The following is a 21,511-nucleotide window of genomic DNA, read 5'->3' as shown; positions in this document are numbered from 1 at the left end:
ACAAAAGTCTAAATCAGTGTTGGCTTGTACTAGAAGACCCTCTAACAAATGTGAGCCAAGGGCGTAAAGTGGGTGGGCAATGGCCCCTTTCTTACTTCCTTACCCCCTATTTCCAGTGCTCTTCCTCGGACAACACTCATCTTCAAACTTGGCCTTCATCTGGAACTACAGGTGGTGCTACCCTATTGCAGGGTAATTTAGTGTCATCATGAGCAGTGTTATTGAATGCAGCCCCAGACCTGACTCCTCCCCACAGCCTTTCCCCTAATCTGGACCAGATTACATAAGGCCCTTGTTGGCCTAGGCTAGTGGTGTCCAGTCTTTTTTGAATGGGGGCCAGATTAGATCATGTGAAAATACCTGGGGACCAGCTGCTTATAACATCATATGAGTTATTTAAAAAATAAACAACACACACACATACAAATGAGTCAATCACAGCTGTTTCATCTTTCAGTGAATTATTTTTTTTGTAGTAGTAATTTTTATGTCAGTGATGAAGAGTGTCATTGTTGGGAAGCTGGGCACCCATGGTGTGGTCCCGACATGTTATGCAAGCAAGTAAAAGCACCAAGATGTAAGTGTAGATTGCACCATTTTGCTGTGAGTATTGCTGTGTTGCACCTGAGGTGAGTAAGCAGTAACACCCCTGGGCAGTGCTCAGTGTAGGCTGCCTCACCACAAGTGGACTCGGCTCACTTTACCTGGTTTTGCTTGCAGCCCCTTACAAAGAGCAGTGTTTTGTTGGGGCCCCTTGTCACATCTCAGATGTCCTGAGTTGTTCACAGTACCACCAAAGAGAGATTTCCCCACTAAGCTTCTCAGATAATGTGCAAATTTTAAATACAAATAAAAAAAAAAGTAAATCATATTTGCCTAGGGACTGTTTTACTTAATTCCTATACTTACTAGTTACTACTGTAACTCCTCCGTTATCTAAGCCCCCTGACTGATTGCATGACCCTTTGAGTCCCAATCCCATAAGCAATAAAGCAGTCCTTACAGAACTAGCTCCGCCTTAAGAAGCTACAAAATGCTTTATATACACTGATGCATCAGTATGATTCTAATAATGCGTTATATAGATCACAGGGCCCACCTTACTGCAGAGGCAGTACTTTGTATATATTCCTATATAGCCTGTTTACCCACAATAGTTACAAGGGTTTCACATGACCACAGCAATATTCTTTACCACACTTCATGTTCTTTAATTAGTAAAAATTCCCAAAAATGTAATTTTAAGTGATTGTAAGTCAATATTAAGACGTATACACACACACACACACACACACACACACACACACACACACACACACACAAAAAGATGCACACAGCAGTTTATGTTGTATATCAGAACTTCCTTTAACTCCAAAGCTTAAAAAAGTCCTATCCTAAACTATATTCGACTCACCACATCATTATCTGAGTTACAATACATGATAAAAAAAAATGACCTCCATATCCTCTTTGGCATGTATTGGAAATCCAGAATGTAACATCATAAACGGTTATGAGATGGAGCTCACATTCTTGGCTGAAATGTGAGACAGAAATCAACAAAAAATAAAAAGTGACTCATGTCAACTTTGTAAATTAAAAAATTAAAAATAAAGCCAGATTAAAGGGCCAGTGTGTAAAATGGGTTGAAAACAGTGACATCAGTGGTCAAATTCTAGATTGCAGGGCTCACTCGCTCACCCCTCCCGTTGGGTAAATGACGGCGGCCTCGTAGGGACAAAAAGCCTTGCGTGCGAGTTTTTCAGGAGTAGGTCTATCTAGCGATGAGGTGAATATTTATTTAGAAATCTAAACCATGTTACGATATTGTAATGAATCCCTCACGAGCAGGAGACCAGAGGAGCGTTCGGGAAAAAGGCCAGTTTATTTCAGCACTCCAAAAACTCCGGTAACACTCCAGGGGGTAAAAGACTCTGTCCCAAACTCTGACTCTTCTAGCGTAACAGACACACTTCATACACACATACTCATTTACCAAACCGAGTGGGGACCCCCGCACACTGACTGACAGCGTAGCCGGTAAATAGAGCTCAGCTGTTTATTTAGCCTAGCAATATCTCCGGACTATAGTAGCTGCAATGGACGACTTTGAATGCGATTTTGAAGAGTTTCTTGTAGCGGACACAGACCCAGAGCCATACCTGTTTGAGCCGGAGCATACAGATGAGGAACTCCATGTGTTTGATGCTGAGTGGGCGAGAAGAGAGGCTGAATGCACAGAATGGGATTCGGTGCTACTGCTGCCATCGTTGGGGAGATATATCATCAGGAGGAAAAGCGCTGCAGAGAGTGCATCACAAGGAGTGAAGTTGCGTCTTCTTTTCCTCGCAGATGACAGTTCAGGTTCATTCTCTCCTGTTGCGTGGTAAGTGTGGTCCATTCGCAAACTTTATAACTAAAAAAACTTTTCACTACTCTCTATCGACGAACTACTAACACTCTCTGCTGTTTCCTCCTCCTTCTCCCTTCCTTCCACTGTCTTCGTTGGTTTATTTATACACGCGAAACGCGTTCTCTGGCTGGCTGGATTGTCCGCTCGGGCTGCCGTACATACATGGCGGCGCAAGATGGCGACCTCTCTAAAGCAAGGCCCTTGCTATATATATATATATATATATATATATATATATATATATATATATATATATTTGTATATATATATATATACATAAAAGCATAATTATAAGGCTATGAAAACCAAACGACTTTTATTTTATAGCAATTATACACTTATATAAACATATTAATGGGTAGAATACTCAGATTCAGATTCAGATTGACAATAAACCATGCCAAATATTACACACTGGCCCTTTAAGCTTAACTGGCCTTGAAAATCAATGTGATGCATAATTAGCCAAGTATCTATTTGATATAAACCTTGTCATGCTGAAATAATGATGACAAGTTATTGCTCTTTTGACTATTTGTTATGTCAGAGCTACTCTTAGCGTGACATCACACAGATTTCATATTGACGTGGTGCCAGAGTGATGCCAAAGCAATAGTCCATCACAGGCTTCACCCCAGCAGGCATGGAGAAGGTGAAGTGCTGCATGAAGGAGGTGAAGAAGAGGAAAAGCTCCATCTTGGCCAGGTTCTCTCCGAGACACACCCGCTTACCTGAGACAGGAAAACAAATGGAAACAAACTGAGAATGTCTTTGACACAGTTTTGAGATAAAACTAATTCAAGAGTAGTAGTAGTAGTAGACTTTTTTGATACTGTAAGGCCTTTATATGAAGTAGACCTGCCAACTGCATGGCTGACCATTATAAATTTGTCCTGATATTGTGTCCAGACAAAAGGTTAGAAGTTCACCAAAATCAATATTCAGATATCGTTCTTGTTCGGCTCTGCTGGTGCCCACTGGTAGGGCAAAAGTCATGTATTACTGGGATGGCACTGCAGTGATCAGTGACAGGCATTCAACACAAGACCAATCTGCAATCATTATGTAATGAACATCGAATACTGGGACAGGCTCCAGGCTCCTCTCTGAACAGGTTAAGGCATTCATAAAACAAAACACTGTGTTGCTCCTCACCAGCAGAGAAAGGGATGAAAGCAGCTGGCTTCACAAACTTGCCCTCCTCATTCAGAAAGTGTCCTGGGTTGAAGGTGTTGGGAGTCTTCCATTCATTCTTGTCGAACAGCACCGAGGTCAGATTGGGGATTATTATAACTCCCTGGTGGTTAGAATCATAATGACAATTCATGAAGAAAGAACATGGTAATGATGTGACATAAAACTTACATAGGAGAACTGACCTTTGGGATTGTGTATCCTCCCAGTTCGATGTCCCTGTTGGTAACATGAGGCAGACTGAGAGGAACTATGTTGCCCATCCTCTGGATCTCATGTATGACAGCATCAGTGTACGGCAGGTTTGCACGATCTTCCATGGACGGCTGTCTGGACTGTCCAATGACTTTGTCTATCTCAGCCTGGACCTTTGCTGTGCAGCAGGAGGGGAACAGACAGAAAGGGAAACTTTATTTCATCAACAGGCTGGAGAAATGGAGCACAATGCAGCACTGCCACGTTACTGAAAAGATATATTTGTGTTCCAGTTGAACTACAAACTTGAGTCAGTCACAATCAGATATGCAGTGTCTTTTACAGGTACTGTTTGTTGCACAGAATTAGTCATACATGTGAAGGGCACTTGTAACTGCACAACATTTGTCACCTTAGAGTAAATGTAATTACGTGATATATCAAATGACCACTTGTTCTGGTGTCAACCATTTGCACATTATTGAGTAAGAACAAAAAGCTGTGTTAGTTTGGTCAGTGATCTTACCCTGGATCTCTGGGTACTTTGCCATGTAGAGGAAAGCCCAGCGCAGGGTGGTGGCCGTGGTCTCAGAGCCAGCCGCAAACAGATCCAAGACAGACATGACCAGGTTTTCCTCATTAAAAGTACTGTCAGCCTGCTCCTTATTCTGAGAATATATACAAATACAAGTGTTCAAAAATGCAATAAAATAATTTTGAACAATTACAATGTCAGTGCCAATTACAACCAGCGTCATAATAATTTATGATCATAATGTAAGTAAGAACACTAAAAGGGTTTTAATTTGTGCTGGACCTTGTACCTTGAAAAATATTGAAATGCCTTTGCTTTGCTAGACTACAATAGGTGTATGCTGTTGGAGGTAAGGCCTTAAAAGATAGTGCTGTCAGGCAGAGGCCATGGCAAATGTGCATGTAAGGTATTTATACTTTCATCAAATACAAGCCAGGAGTGGCATCAGAATGAAAAGTCATGTCATCACAATACAGTAAGAGCTGCTAGTTCTGATGTAGCTGCAAAACAAGCAGATATGATGTTCCCAGGAACTTCCAAGAATCGCCACCTTAATGTGGTGGAGGGGTTTGGATGTCCCTGTGACTTAAGAATCTGTGCTGTCCGTGGAAATATATCTCCTGGTAGAGTCTCCCAAGTAAAGTGGTCCCAGGGTAGGGGCTAGAATAAGAACAGTTTAATAAACCCTGATGAATCAGCATAAAAAGAGATGGAGCCAGAGCCAGACCTGGGAGGGGTGCTGGCCAGTGAACTTCTTTAGCTTTGGGCCCACTAATGCACAGCCTGAAAGAACAACACGGAGCTGTCACCTTGGGGGCCCACCACCAGCAAGGGTAGGCACTGGGGTCAGGTGCATTGTGAGCCAAGCATCAGGCAGGAAGGGCTGGGACCAAGACATGCTGACCCTGGTATCGCAGACTGACTCTAGGGATGTGGAATGTCACCTTTCTGGTGGGGAAGGAACCAGAGCTGGTGCAGGAGGCGGAGCTGTACCAACTACATATAGTTGGGCTGACCTATACTTTCAACTAATCTAAAGTTTCTCAGGATGAAAGGCTCTGGGTGGGTGTGGGGCTGGAGTTGTCCTCCAGCATGCACTGGGTGGTTTTCAACCAAGTGTAAAGCAGTCAGGATGGAAGTCAGTGCCTCCACATCAGAGTCCATGGCTCTCTGCCAGAAAATGGTGGATTTCCCCCCCTGGGTTTGGAGAGAGTTACTACCCCGAGCAAAGGAGTTCAAGAATCTCAGTGTCTTGTTTAAGGTCCAACAACATTTTGAACCAATTCTACGATCATGAGTTTTGGGTAGTAACCAAAAGAATAAGATTGCGGATACAAGCGGCCCTAATGATTTTCCTTCGTAGGGTGGCTGGGCTCAGCCTTAGAGATAGGGGGAGGAGCTCTAACATCCAAAAGGAAGTTTGGAGTAGAGCTGCTGCTCCTCCACGTCAAAAGGAGCCAGTTGAGGATGTTCAGTGATCAGGAAGCTTTCTGGGCGCCTCCGTTTTGGAGTTTATCAGGTACGTCCAACTGGTAGGAGGCCCCAGGGCAGAACATGCTGAAGGTATTATATATCTCATCTGGCCTGGGAACACCTTGCAGTCCCAAAGGAGGGGCTGGAAAGCGTTTCTGGGTAGCTGGATGGATGGATGGATGGATGGATGGACAGACATGACAGTGAGCATTTTATGAACAAGCATTATGAGTAAAAAATCAAAGCCACATCTTGCGTCAATCACCATTTCAGTCTCATTCAGGTAGCAGTCGATAAAGTCTCTTTGGTCTGAGGGATCCCAGTTCTGTCTGTGCTGCTTAAGCTCCATTCTTATGAAGTCCTTCACATTGCTCCAGATGTGCAGGACTGTCTGATGTGGCCCTGGCAAACGTCTCATCAGCAGAGGGAATGAGTTGTAAAGCTGCAGAGGAGAGCAGATTGCAACAATTACTTATTGATAAGACATTTGGGTGAAAGATTATCTATTCATGACAATCCATACCAAATATTCAAATCTGTTTACAAATCAGCTCTTGAGCCTTATACATTTTCCATATTGAGCTGTGTGTGTACTGAATATTACATACCTGTGTCCAAATAGAGCCTCTTGCATGAGTGATAAACTGTTTTATCATGAGGACTGCCACACAGTAGTACACAGTATTAAGATTTAATAATCAATAGCTTTAAAATGCCGTACCTGTGCCCAGATGGAGACTTGAAGCTGGAAAGCTTTGCCAAAGCTCTTCATCAGTTTCATAAACTTCTCATCACTGTACTCAAAGCGATGACCAAAAACCAAGGTGCAGATGATGTTGGAGACAGTGTTGTTGAGGACGAGGTGAGGATTGAATGGTTTTCCTCCACAATTAGACAGAAAATTAGATGTAAAGTGTGTTTGTGATTGCGTACCATTGTTAATGGTTTGCTGTGCATACACTATTTACCTTTATGGCTAATGAAGTCTTTTGCACAATGCATAAATTCATTCAAGATGACAGGTTCAAGTGACTTCTTGCCAAATCCAAAATATTTGAGGGTCGACAATGCAAAACGCCTCTGCTGCTTCCATGTGTTCCCATTGCTGAAACCTACACCTGATGGGAAATACATCAAAAGGAGATAAAAATGAAAAAGAAAAATAAAGAAAATTAATGACTATTCTTTTACACAATACATATTAAACATTAAAGGCCCAGTGTGTAAAATGGGTTGAAAACAGTGACATCAGTGGCCAGATTCTAGATTGCAGGGCTCACTCGCTCACCCCTCCCGTTGGGTAAATGACGGCGGCCTCGTAGGGACAAAAAGCCTTGCGCACGAGTTTTTCAGGAGTAGGTCTATCTAGCAATGAGGTGAATGTTTATTTGGAAATCTAAGCCATGTTACAATATTGTAATGAATCCCTCATGAGCAGGAGACAAGAGGAGCATTTATTTGAGCACTCCAAAAACTCTAGTAACACTCCAGGGGGTAAAAGACTCCGTCCCAAAGTCTGACTCTTCTAGTGTAACAGACACACTCCATAACTTTACACACATACTCGTTTACCATACCGAGTTGGGACCCCCCCTCTGCTCAATCTCCAGCCCGCACACTGACTGACAGCATAGCCGGTAAACAGAGCTCAGCTGTTTATTTAGCTTAGCGATATCTCCGGACTATAGTAGCTGCAATGGACGACTTTGAACGTGATTTTGAAGAGTTTCTTGTAGCGGACACAGATCCAGAGCCATACCTGTTTGAGCCGGAGCATACAGATGAGGAACTCCATGTGTTTGATGCTGAGCGGGTGAGAAGAGAGGCTGAATGCACAGAATGGGATTCGGTGCTACTGCTGCCATCGTTGGGGAGATATATCATCAGGAGGAAAAGCGCCGCAGAGAGTGCATCACAAGGAGTGAAGTTGCGTCTTCTTTTCCTCGCAGATGACGGTTCGGGTTCATTCTCTCCTGTTGCATGGTAAGTGTGGTCCATTCGCAAACTTTATAACTAAAAAAACTTTTCACTACTCTCTATCGACGAACTACTAACACTCTCTGCTGTTTCCTCCTCCTTCTTCCTTCCTCCCGCTGTCTTCGTTGGTTCATTTATACACGCGAAACACGCTCTCTGGCTGGCTGGATTGTCCGCTCGGTCTGCCGTACATACATGGCGGCGCAAGATGGCGACCTCTCTAAAGCAAGGCCCTTGCTATATATATACAGTACAGGCCAAAAGTTTGGACACACCTTCTCATTCAATGCGTTTTCTTTATTTTCATGACTATTTACATTGTAGATTCTCACTGAAGGCATCAAAACTATGAATGAACACATGTGGAGTTATGTACTTAACAAAAAAAGGTGAAATAACTGAAAACATGTTTTATATTCTAGTTTCTTCAAAATAGCCACCCTTTGCTCTGATTACTGCTTTGCACACTCTTGGCATTCTCTCCATGAGCTTCAAGAGGTAGTCACCTGAAATGGTTTCCACTTCACAGGTGTGCCTTATCAGGGTTAATTAGTGGAATTTCTTGCTTTATCAATGGGGTTGGGACCATCAGTTGTGTTGTGTAGAAGTCAGGTTAATATACAGCCGACAGCCCTATTGGACAACTGTTAAAATTCATATTATGGCAAGAACCAATCAGCTAACTAAAGAAAAACGAGTGGCCATCATTACTTTAAGAAATGAAGGTCAGTCAGTCCGGAAAATTGCAAAAACTTTAAATGTGTCCCCAAGTGGAGTCGCAAAAACCATCAAGCTCTACAACGAAACTGGCACACATGAGGACCGACCCAGGAAAGGAAGACCAAGAGTCACCTCTGCTTCTGAGGATAAGTTCATCCGAGTCACCAGCCTCAGAAATCGCAAGTTAAAAGCAGCTCAGATCAGAGACCAGATGAATGCCACACAGAGTTCTAGCAGCAGACCCATCTCTAGAACAACTGTTAAGAGGAGACTGCGCCAATCAGGCCTTCGTGGTCAAATAGCTGCTAGGAAACCACTGCTAAGGAGAGGCAACAAGCAGAAGAGATTTGTTTGGGATAACAAACACAAGGAATGGACATTAGACCAGTGGAAATCTGTGCTTTGGTCTGATGAGTCCAAATTTGAGATCTTTGGTTCCAACCGCCGTGTCTTTGTGAGACGCAGAAAAGGTGAACGGATGGATTCCACATGCCTGGTTCCCACTGTGAAGCATGGAGGAGGAGGTGTGATGGTGTGGGGGTGTTTTGCTGGTGACACTGTTGGGGATTTATTCAAAATTGAAGGCACACTGAACCAGCATGGCTACCACAGCATCCTGCAGCGACATGCCATCCCATCCGGTTTGCGTTTAGTTGGACGATCATTTATTTTTCAACAGGACAATGACCCCAAACACACCTCCAGGCTGTGTAAGGGCTATTTGACCAAGAAGGAGAGTGATGGAGTGCTGCAGCAGATGACCTGGCCTCCACAGTCACCGGACCTGAACCCAATCGAGATGGTTTGGGGTGAGCTGGACCGCAGAGTGAAGGCAAAGGGGCCAACAAGTGCTAAACACCTCTGGGAACTCCTTCAAGACTGTTGGAAAACCATTTCAGGTGACTACCTCTTGAAGCTCATGGAGAGAATGCCAAGAGTGTGCAAAGCAGTAATCAGAGCAAAGGGTGGCTATTTTGAAGAAACTAGAATATAAAACATGTTTTCAGTTATTTCACCTTTTTTTGTTAAGTACATAACTCCACATGTGTTCATTCATAGTTTTGATGCCTTCAGTGAGAATCTACAATGTAAATAGTCATGAAAATAAAGAAAATGCATTGAATGAGAAGGTGTGTCCAAACTTTTGGCCTGTACTGTATATATGAAAGCATAATTATAAGGCTACGAAAACCAAACGAATTTTATTTTATAGCGATTATACACTTGTATAAACATATTAATGGGTCGAATATTCAGATTCAGATTCAGATTGACAATAAACCATGCCAAATATTACACACTGGCCCTTTAACATTCTCTCCAAAAAATTGAGCTTTCAACACAATTTATGACATTTCAAGAACATCAAAGAACTAGTGGCAACAAAGGACAGTTGCTGCAATGCCTCACAAGTGTCTCTGCCAAAAAAAGTTGCACCTGAACACACCACAAGGAATATAGCCAACAGTCAACTGCAACACAGACAGGACAGATTCAAAACACTACTTCACCAGTTAGCACATTAACAACATAACCAGATGTTGAAAGAGTGAAGGATATTTACCATTTACACATTTTAGTTGTTTACTTTCCTCACTTCCACTTCTCTTCTGCATTGAGGTGAACTGCCAATCAGAGTCATTTCATTCACCGATGGGCTACACTGTTTCCGAAACCCATTCAACACACTGAATCAGCAGTAAAAAAAAAGCAGACAAGGGTGAACTACTTCTAACCGCCAAAACTAAGGTGAAAGATGTTCACCAATAGCCCTACACTGACCAACAGCCAATCGTCAGGTTGATGTGTGAGGGCCCTGAGAACACTGAAATTGTTTGGGCACTGGCTTAATTTTTGCAACTGCTAAAAATTGCTAGCTATAAAAATGGATTTGTTATTTTGTGTGAAGTACACCAACAGGAAAGAACTTCGTAAAGACCACTGTGCAGGTAAATTCAGGAGAAAAAAAATGGGGGTTTTAGGCAATAGACCAGAACGACACTGGCTACTGGCTAAAAATGCCATGGACATGCTTCTTTGTTAGGAATTTGTTTAACCTTTATTTAAACAGGTAACTCACTGAGACACAACGTCTCATTTTCAAGAGAGACCTGGTAAGAAAACAAAATATCCTATAGCTCTCACTGCAATTTGAGGTGTGTTTGGATTTTAATTTTGACAGAACTGTACATGTTCCTTTTGTATGAATAAACAACCCTTTGTCTTATAGACATGTCTAATAATTATTTTGGGACCTTGCCTAAACCTGAGTATTTGTGTTAACTTAACAAATAAAGGTAGTTTGGTCAGTCATTGGATCAGTGACCACACATAGTGGCCAGATACTGCTTTGGCTATCGAGAGTGTGAGGGTATATCACGCTGTGTCGGATGGGGGAACCATCTTATGAGGTACATGTTCCGTTACCTCTGTTACAAAAGTTTATGCGCTCGGTCCAAAAGCAATATAGCTCATAAAGTCCATGTAATTGGTCATAGTAAATTAGGGTCTGTGATCCGGCCTTGGGCTGCTAAGTCGTATGGATCTGCAGTGTTTACTTTGATCAGTTTGTCCAAATGCTGTTGCTTGATCACTGTAGCAGGCCCAGGTAACACAACAAAATTCTCACAAGATGACGTTGAAAAACAATGTGACAGTTTATGTACCTTGAAAATACAAAATGAAAAGGGTAAAGCATAACATTTGAACTTAATAAAAAGTATGAACAATAACACCAACTATAAGGGCTCATTTATGCTCCCTTTACGTACGAAAATGTATACGTCCGTTTCAAACGATGTTACCGTCACTGCCCACATACTTCCATGCGCCCTTTACGTTGGCATGGATGTTAACCAATATATCCACCAGGAGGCAGCCCAGCATCAAAAGTTTATGACAACAACAAACTCAAAAACAAACATGGCGACTGTGGAGGAGATATTGATAATGTACCTCTTGCATAAAAGACAAAAACAGAGGCAGCGTTGTAGGAGGCAGTGGTTGGTGAGGCCGTTAAATACATCGTGACTGGAGGACGGAGAATTATTTTCTCTAGTACTGCCGATGAGAGAAATTGAATTGTTATTTTTTCTTCGTGTCTCACTAGAGCTACGTATCAGGTAGTGACAGCAACACTGCCCCACGGTTTCCGGTGGTACTGCTCCTTTTGGCCCGTATCTGTAAGCTTTATGGAAACGTGCAGAAATACGGACGAAATGAATGCGGAGCACGGACAGAAGGCTCTGTCCGTATCCGGATCCGTATTTAACGTTGAGCATAAATGGGCCTTAACACTGATTGGAGGGGAAGCACACAGTGTTCTCACTCATTTATGTCCTGTTTGAGTATTACAATAGCAATGAGTTGAATACATTTGGCTTTGTGTGTGTATTCCGTCTTCTCACCTAGTCCATGACCTATGTCCCACTCCAGAGGGCTGTCTGGTCGGTCCACCAGGCTGTCTCCCTGATTTACCAGAGCTTCTTTCAGAACCTCAAATCTGTTTAACACAACTATCCATGTCTGGCCCATTCGCAGACTGAACACATCTCCATATTTCCCTGCTAACTGAGAGTAGATGAGTGAGAGGAAAAAGGCAGTGCATGGTGCTTAATATAAACATGAGTCCTATCAATTGCATTAATAAGACATTTTTGATATCTATGATCTACCTGTGTCATACTCTCATGGGTCCTGTTGTAATCCACAGTGAATATGTTGCCCACAACAGGAAATGTCCGAGGTCCTGGAGGGAAGCTGTCCGGCCGACGGTTCTTAATATAATCTGCAGTGAGGATGAAGACTGCAGTGAAGAGCAGCAGACTTCTGACATCCCAGTCAATGTAGAATCCAATTACAGAAAAGACTGAATCCATTCTACAAATAAGGGCTCAAACCTGCCAGGCTCAGACTACACAATATCTCTGTCTGTCAAAATGGTCCTTTGCGAAAGTCATTAATTCTGGCTGTGATTTGGCTGAGAGACATACTGCATGTTAGTCCCCGACCAATCAGAGCTTGATCTTCATGACCTGTGTGACACCATCAAAGGAGGTGATAGGCAGAGACTTCCTGGAAAAACAAAGTTATAAGGAATCCAAAGTGGTGTGTATGCAGGCTGTTATGAAACACCCGGAAAAAAGAAAGAAAAAACAACTGTGACCTTTTCTCTGTTTCACACCAACATCATCATTCCTCTTCCTCATCAACATGATTGAAGCCTGCATTTTGCTTGCATCTCCTATGAAACTGGTGTCGTCTGCCCTCAGCCAATAATATGACACTTGGCAATAGAACAAAAGCCCACTGGCTGAGATGGACTCTGCCCGCTTCATTCCTGGAAACAGGATTTCATACACTGTTAGTCTGTGACCCTAAAAGAATGTACTCTGCTCTCTTCATACTTCATAAAAGATTTCAAACACTGTTAATCAGTGACCCCGAAACAATTATTTTAATTTAGCAGTAGCCTATAATTTGTTGATGTAGATGTGCTGAATTTTATATAAATCACCCGTTTAAAGATTATTAAGGCTTAAATTTGCCCGTAATTAAAGGTGTGGACAGTTTGGGTGGCACATGGGGGCTGTCTCTTGACAAGTTGCTAACAACACTGGTTAGATAACACAGGGGTAGCTGTAACCCTTAGATTTATGATTGGTAGCACCAAAGCAATGTCTAGTTGGCACCCCCTGTCACATTTCAGATGTCTATAACTTCTTAGCAGTTCCACCAAAGAGAGATTTACCCTCTAAATTTCTCAGATGAAACCCCCAGAGATTATAAATTTCACAAATTTCACAAAAAGAAAAGTAAATTGGTGCAGAAATCAGTTTTTCGTATTTGCCACACTATTTGTCCTTCATTATCTAACAAGCCCCCTGATAGATTGTATGTTCCTTTGGTTCCCAGTCCCCTCAGCAAAAAACATAGTTCCTATAAAACTAACTCCACCTTGAGAAGCTACAAAATGTTAATTATGCATTGATGCATCAGTAATAATCAAATAATGTTTTTTATATATATATGTATATATATATATATATATGTGTATATATATATATATAAATCAAATAAGTCACAGGAGCCATTTTACTGCAGTACTGAGTCTGAATGTAGGACTTTTACTTGGAGCAGAGTTTGGCTTTTATGAGTTGTTGTGTTATGTAACAGTTGTAATCATAAATAACCTATTCATCCAGAATGGCTGCAAGGTTTTTACATGACTACAGCAATATTCTTGACCCTTCTTCATGTTATTTAGTTGGCAGAAATCCCCCAAAATTATTTTTTTTGTTATTTCAAGTCAATATTAACACACAAACACACACACACACACACACATAAATAACTGCACGTGGCTGTTTATGTTGTCTTATCAGAATTTAAAAATCCTGCTTTAACTCCTAACCTCAAAAAATCTTATCATAAAGTTTGATTTGCCATGTCATTATATGAGTTATAATACATAACAAAATATCCCCTTTGGCATGTATTAGAAATCAAAATGTTATATCATAGACATTATTTAGACGTTTCACAAATTTTCGATTTAAATGAGAGAAATCAACAAAAAGACAAAAAAGGTCTAATCTAGCCTTAAAAAAAATATATGTATAATTGAAGCCAAGCAACATTTTGATTTACTTACTAAACCTCCTCATAGTGACATAATGACAAAAAGTTATTACTTTTTTGAGTATTTGTTATGTCAAATTTACTCTTAGCGTGAGGTTGCGCAGATTTCATATTGACGTGGTGCCAGAGTCACACCAAAGCAATAGTCCATCACAAGCTTCACCCCAGCAGGCATGGAGAAGGTGAAGTGCTGCATGAAGGAGGTGAAGAAGAGGAAAAGCTCCATCCTGGCCAGGTTCTCTCCGAGACATGCCCGCTTACCTGAGACAGGAAAACAAACAGAAACAAACTGAAAATGTCTTTGGCACAGTTTTGGCCCAGAGTTCAGACTAATTTAAGACAACAGCAGTAGACATTCTCATACTGTAAGGTCTTTCTAAAGAGAAGAACTGCTAACTGTTGGGTTAACCATGACAAACTTTGTCCTGATTTCAGGTTTAGACAAAAGGTCAGAGGTTCACCAAAATAATTAGGCACACTTTATACGACAACGATTTCAACTGAAAATGGTAAACTTTAGTTGCGTTTTGGCTGATCGTTTACACAACAGCAGCGTTTTGGGTGCCTGAAAACACAACATTTTGAAAACGGGTTCCAGAGTGCAGAATTCAGTTGTGCAATACGGTTCCAGTCACTAGGCATGCGCGAGAAAGTCAACCGTCACAACAACAATGCCAAGCTCTGTTTGTGCTGCTCACCCTGTTGATTTGAAGTGAAATGTTGATCTGTTACTGTAGCAACTCCACCTCGTCGTCCATCCAGACAAAGTTATCTGTGCATGCTTTTGCCTTGTGTCTTCTTTGTTTTGGTTTGTGATCACCACGTTGTAGAGGAAGGCGCTTCAGCACAGGTGCATGGCGTCATGCCGTGGTGTTGCTTTGCAAATTTACACTGCCACCCATTGGCCTGGCATGCATACTACAACGTTTCCAGTAGATTTTGCGGCTCTGTGTGAACGGGGATCGTTTCAATAACGTCGCCATATAAACGCAGAAGTTTTTTAAAACGCAAAGGACAGACTTTTCCGTTTTTAGAGAAACCGTTGTCGTCTAAACAGGGCCTTAGTCAAACATTGCCAATGTTTGGCTCTGTTGGTGCCCACTGGTAGGGCAAAAGTCAAATATTCCTGGGATGACACTGCAGTGATTTTTTTTTAATTTAACCTTTATTTAACTAGATAAAAGACCCACTGAGATCAAGACCTATTTCACAAGGGTGACCTGGCCAAGAAGGGCAGCAGCACAATTCATAATAAATACCACAAATGTAAAGACAGAAAAAAGATACAAACATTGAAATATAGAAATCTAAACAATTTGACAAATAAAGTGCAGGAGGTATGGTTTCAGTAACGGCTTAAGAACAAATGCACTGTTTGATAGATTCCCGTTCTCGGCCTTTTAGGAGAGCGAAAGGCTTCAGGTGAAATAAGTTCTGGTATTTTTAGTTCAGATTGGAGAGTATTCCAAGCAGAGGGAGCAGAGAAACTGAACGCTTTTTTTCCCATTTCAGTCCGAACACAAGGAGCAAACGGGTGCAAAATGTTATTAGATCGTAAGGCATAATGGCTTTAAGTTCTCTGAAGAAAAGTGCATAAAGAGGCAGGAACCAAGCCAAGAAGAGCTTTATAAATCAGAGTTATCCAGTGTGTATACCTTCGTACATTCAAGTACAGGCAAAAAAGTAGCCAATATCAGAAGCTTCCGAGCTCTGAGGGAAAAATATGACTTATTTCTGTAATAGAAACCGAGTTTCATCCTTAATTTGGTGACCAAATTTCTAATGTGAGCATGAAAGCTCCCCATCAATAATAAGCCCAGTTACTTGTAACTCTAGCTCAAAAGCTTGAGCGGTTCTAATTGAGGGGATATTCTCCAGGAGAAAAGATGAATTAGAAAAGAGCATTACTTTGGATTTTTCAGCGTTTAAAACCAGTTTCAGTTGTTCAAGACGAGTCTGCACTACATCAAAAGCGTACTGCAAGAATTCAAATGCCTGTGCAATAGAGTGTGAACAGCGATAAATTACAGTTTCATCCACATACAAATGATATGAGGCATTTGACAAGTTTGTGCACAGATCATTAATGTAAATTGTGAACAAAATGGGTCCTAAGACTGAGCCTTGAGGTATGCCTTTTGTGACCTCAAGAAAGGCGGAACTAACTCAGCCATCTGAACACATTGCGTTCTACTTGCCAAATAGTCTGTAAACCAAGTGGCTGCTTGTTTGGAGATGCCAATCTTGAGGAGAATTTTCAACAAAAGACTGTGGTCCACAGTGTCAAATGCCTTTGACAAGTCAATGAACAAGGCAGCACAAAACTTTTTAGAGTCCAATGCCTCAAACACATCATTAAAAACTTTTAGGGCAGCAGTAGCAGAGCTATGCTGCTTCCTAAAACCTGACTGAAGTGGCTTTGATCAGTGACTGGCATTCATCACAAGATGAATGTAGGTATGTTGTTCTTTTCTTGATCATCAGAGTTTTTTCTGGACCAATCTGCAATCATTATGTGCACCGTACAGTCTCAGTGTACACTGGGACATGTTCCAGGCTCCTGTCTAAACAGGTAAATATACTGAAAAAACAAGACATTGTGTTGCTCCTCACCAGCAGAGAAAGGGATGAAAGCAGCTGGCTTCACAAACTTGCCCTCCTCATTCAGAAAGTGTCCTGGGTTGAAGGTGTTGGGAGTCTTCCATTCATTCTTGTCGAACAGCACAGAGGTCAGATTGGGGATTATTATAACTCCCTGGTGGTTGGAATCATAATGACAATTCATGAAGAAAGAACAGACAGTACATGGTAATGATGTGGCATAAAAATGCGTAGGAGAACTGACCTTTGGGATTGTGTATCCTCCCAGTTCGATGTCCCTGTTGGTAACATGAGGCACGCTGAGAGGAACTATGTTGCCCATCCTCTGGATCTCATGTATTACAGCATCAGTGTACGGCAGGTTTGCACGATCTTCCATGGACACCTGTCTGGACTGTCCAATGACTTTGTCTATCTCAGCCTGGACCTTTGCTGTGCAACAGGAGAGGAACAGGCAGAAGGGAGACTTTATTTCATCAACAGTTTGCAAAAGACCCATGGAGAGATTGAGCACAATGCAGCACTGCCACATTAGTGAACGGATGTATTTGTGTTCCAGCTGAACTACAAACTTGAATCAATCACAATCAGTTATGCAGTATCTTTTACAGGTACCTGTTTGTTGCACAGAATTAGTCGTGAATGTGAAGTTCACTTGTAATGACACAACATTTGTCACCTTGAAGTAAATATAATCACATGATGTATCAATAATTTTCCACCTATTAAAAGAGCACTTGTTCTGGTGTCACCTATTTACACAGAGCCGTGTTGGCCTCGTCAGTGATCTTACCCTGGATCTCAGGGTACTTTGCCATGTAGAGGAAAGCCCAGCGCAGAGTTGTGGCCGTGGTCTCAGAGCCAGCCGCAAACAGATCCAAGAGAGACATAACCAGGTTTTCCTCATTAAAAGTACTGTCAGCCTGCTCCTTATTCTGAGAATATATACAAATACAAGCATTCAAAAATGCTGCGAAATAATTTAGAACAAGAACATTAGAACGTAAGTTAATAATAACAATAATAATAAGAACATTAAAAGGCTTTTAATATGTGCTGGACCTTGTATCTTGAAAAATTTTGAAATGCCTTTGCTTTGCTAGACTACAATAGGTGTATGCTGTTGGAGGTAAGGCCTTAAAAGATAGTGCTGTCGGGCAGAGTCTATGGCAAATGTGCATGTAAGGTCAGACAAGCATTTTATGTAAAAAAAAAAAAATCAAAGCCACATCTAGTGTCAATCACCATCTCAATCTCTTTCAGGTAGCAGTCGATGAAGTCTCTTTGGTCTGAGGGATCCCACTTTTGTCTGTGCTGCTTAAGCTCCAGTCTAATGAAGTCCTTTACATTGTTCCAGATGTGCATGATTGTCTGATGTGGCCCTGGCAAACGTCTCATCAGCAGAGGGAAAGCATTGTAAAGCTGCAGAGGAGAGCAGATTAGAAACTATTACTTATTGATAAGCCATTTTGGTGAAAGATTTTCTATTCATGACAATCCATACCAAATATTCAAACCTGTTTACAAATCAGCTCTTGAGCATCTTACACGTTTTCCATATTGAGCTGTGTGTGTACTGAATATTACATACCTGTGTCCAAATAGAGCCTCTTGCATGAGTGATAAACTGTTTTATCATGAGGACTGCCACACAGTAGTACACAGTATTAAGATTTAATAATCAACAGCTTTAAAATGCCGTACCTGTGCCCAGATTGAGGCATGAAGATGGAAAGCTTTGCCAAAGCTCTTCATCAGTTTGATGAACTTCTCATCACCATACTCAAAGCGATGACCAAAAACCAAGGTGCAGATGATGTTGGAGACAGCATTGTTGATGACGAGGTGTGGGTTGAATGGTTTACCTCCTCAATTAGACAGAAAATTAGATATTAACTGTATTTGTGTACCATTGTTAATGTTTTGTTGTGCATACACTATTTACCTTCATAGCTACTCAAGTCCTTTGCACAGTGCGTAAATTCATTTAAGATGACGGGTTCAAGTGACTTCTTGCCAAATCCAAAATATTTGAGGGTCGACAATGCAAAACGCCTCTGCTGCTTCCATGTGTTCCCATTGCTTAACACTATACCTGATGGGAAGTACATCAAATGAAGTTAAAAATGAAAAAGAAAAAGAAAGAAAATGACGGAATATTCTTTTACAACTCAAATCAACTTTATGGCACATTTCATACAACAGTAACACAAAGTGCCTCACAGAGGTTAAAAACAACAAAAAAACCAAAACAGAAAACAAAAAAGAAAAGAGAAAACCCAACCCTCCCACCCCACATAGAGATACATAAATATGCACATAAGCACACACACACACACACACACACACACACACACACACACACACACACACCCACAAGCTCACACCCACACACACTAGCTATCACTAAAGAGACATGGCTGAGCACCAAGACCTCAGGCAAGGAAAAAGCCACCTCTGGGGGCCGTCCACACTGAGAGGGCCCACGGTCCACGGCCACAGGGAGCGCCGCCGTAGAGACCACCCCAACCCGGGCAAACAGGAGGCTCCACACTGAGGTGCAGTGCCCTTCAGCCACCAAGGTCAGAGCTGTCCACTGGACGGCACCCCTATCGGTAGACCAGGAACAACTCTCAGTCTGGTCGGCCCCCATGAGGAAACACTGGAGCTAAATACTGAGGGACTAAAACAGTAGGATAGGATAAAAGGTATTAAAGAAAACATAAAATTTAGCTCATAATATTAAGTTAATAACTAGGTAAGAATGATCTAAAACAACGACATAAAATGCATCAAAACTACAACCTATAACTAAAATAACAAAAGATAAAGATTAAATGAGATAAGAACGTAAAAAGAGGAAGGGTAAGAGCATTTTAAAAATAAAATAGATAAATCGGTTAAAAGCCTGATAAAAGGAATTTAAAATAGATAAATAAAGAGATCAGTTAAAAGCCTGATTAAAAAGATCAGTCTTGAGCCTCCTTTTAAAAACATCAACAGATACAAGTTGGGTACATACACATTACATATGAAACAATAACATTCTATGTTCTGCAAAAAGTTTAACTTTCAACACAATTTATATCATTTCAAGACAAGAGACAAGGCAGTTATTGTTCAGTCAGTTATTGGATCAGTGACCACACACAGTGGCCACATACTTCTTTGGCTACAGAGAACATGACGGTATGTCACGCCGTGTTGGATGGGGGCACCATCTTGTGAGGCACGCACTCCGTTACCTCTGTTACAAAATATCGATCCAAATACCGTTGCTTGATCACTGTAGCAGGCCCAGGTAACACAACAAAATCTTCACAAGACGATGTCCCCATCCAGAAAAAATTTAACATGGTGTGACGCTGGCTTCACATGCTCCAGAGTGTTACCTGTATATAACCAAGCTGTTATGGAATGCAATTTGAGAAGATGATAAATGCATTTAAATGTCATCTAAACACAAATTTTTTTTGACACTATTTCCACAAATGGTTCCTTAGTAACAAATAGGCTATGTTTACCAATAAGTTTGATTTTCAATTTAAAACAATATGACATAGTTTCCGTACCTTAAGAATACAAAATGAAAGGGGTGAAAATGGTAAAGCATAACATTTGAACTTAATAAAAAGTATGAGCTATATCACCAAGTGTAACAGTGATTGGAGGGGAAGCATTGTCAGCGATCACACAGTGTTTTCACTCATTTATTTCCTGTTTGAGTTTAACAGGAGTCACAATAGCAGTGAGTTGAATACACTGACTTTGCATTTGTGTGTGCATTCTGTCCCCTAACCTCGTCTTTGACTTATGTCCGCATGCAGAGGGCTGGCTGGGCGGTCCACCAGGCTGTCTCCCTGATTTACCAGAGCTTCTTTCAGGACCTCAAACCCATTTAACACCACCATCCACCTTTGGCCCATTCGCAGACTGTACACATTTCCATATTTCCCTGCTAACTGAGAGTAGATGAGTGAGAGGAAAACGGCAGTGCATGGTGCTTAATATAAACATGAGTCCTATCAGTTGCATTAATAAGACATTTTTGATATCTATGATCTACCTGTGTCATACTCTCATGGGTTCTGTTGTAATCCACTGTGAATATGTTGCCCACAACAGGAAATGCCTGAGGTCCTGGAGGGAAGCTGTGCGGCCGACGGTTCTTAATATAATCTGCAGTGAGGATGAAAACTGCAGTGAAGAGCAGCAGACTTCTGACATCCCAGTCAATGTAGAATCCAATTACAGAAAAGATTGAATCCATTCTGCAAACAAGGGCTCAAACCTGCCAGGCTCAGACTACACAATATCTCTGTCTGTTAAAATGTTCCTTGGCAAAAGTCATGAATTCTGGCTGTGATTTGGCTGAGAGACATATTTCATGTTAGTCTCCGACCAATCAGAGCTTGATCTTCATGACCTGTGTGACACCATCAAAGGAGGTGATAGGCAGAGACTTCCAGGATAAACAATGTAACAAGGAATCCAAAGAGGTGTGTATGCAGGCTGTTAAGTGAAGCCAAAAAAAAAGAAAAAATAACTGAGAACTTTGTTTTACACCAACATCGTAATTTCTCTTTCACGTCAATATAACTGAAGCCTGTAATTTACTTGCATCTCCCATCAGACTGGTGTTGTCAGCCCTGAGCCAATAATAAGACACTTGGCAATAGAACAAAAGCCTACTGGCTGACATGGACTCTGCCCACTTCAAACATGGTAAAAAAGAATTTCAAATACTGTTAATCAGTGACCCC

At 41.5% G+C, this 21,511-nt stretch overlaps 1 protein-coding gene across 1 annotated transcript; it reads right to left on the bottom strand.

Moving 5' to 3' along the window:
• Nucleotides 1-1,349: 1,349 nt before the first annotated feature.
• On the bottom strand, nt 1,350-21,314 carry LOC117253315 (uncharacterized). Its single transcript, XM_078169114.1, has 18 exons — nt 20,815-21,314; nt 20,548-20,710; nt 18,694-18,843; nt 18,453-18,613; nt 17,994-18,170; nt 17,542-17,683; nt 16,993-17,180; nt 16,761-16,902; nt 14,236-14,408; nt 12,182-12,400; nt 11,915-12,077; nt 6,779-6,928; nt 6,532-6,692; nt 6,076-6,252; nt 4,329-4,470; nt 3,793-3,980; nt 3,569-3,710; nt 1,350-3,144 (listed from the first exon to the last, which is right to left on the bottom strand). Exons 1-18 carry the CDS (start codon nt 21,016-21,018, stop codon nt 2,969-2,971), a joined length of 3,018 nt encoding a protein of 1,005 aa, XP_078025240.1. The 5' UTR covers nt 21,019-21,314; the 3' UTR covers nt 1,350-2,968.
• Nucleotides 21,315-21,511: the final 197 nt, after the last annotated feature.

The sequence above is a fragment of the Epinephelus lanceolatus genome, chromosome 6 (genome assembly GCF_041903045.1).
Source record: "Epinephelus lanceolatus isolate andai-2023 chromosome 6, ASM4190304v1, whole genome shotgun sequence".
Classification (NCBI taxonomy): domain Eukaryota; kingdom Metazoa; phylum Chordata; class Actinopteri; order Perciformes; family Serranidae; genus Epinephelus; species Epinephelus lanceolatus.
The sequence above is the reverse complement of the archived record's forward strand: the minus strand, read 5'-3'. Positions and strand labels throughout refer to the sequence as shown.

Coding starts and splice junctions, on each gene's coding strand:
- LOC117253315 (XM_078169114.1), bottom strand. CDS start 21,018: ATGGATTCAATCTTTTCTGTAATTGGATTCTACATTGACTGGGATGTC. Junction 16,903..16,992: donor GAGGATACACAATCCCAAAG/GTCAGTTCTCCT, acceptor TCCAACCACCAG/GGAGTTATAATAATCCCCAA. Junction 3,711..3,792: donor GAGGATACACAATCCCAAAG/GTCAGTTCTCCT, acceptor TCTAACCACCAG/GGAGTTATAATAATCCCCAA.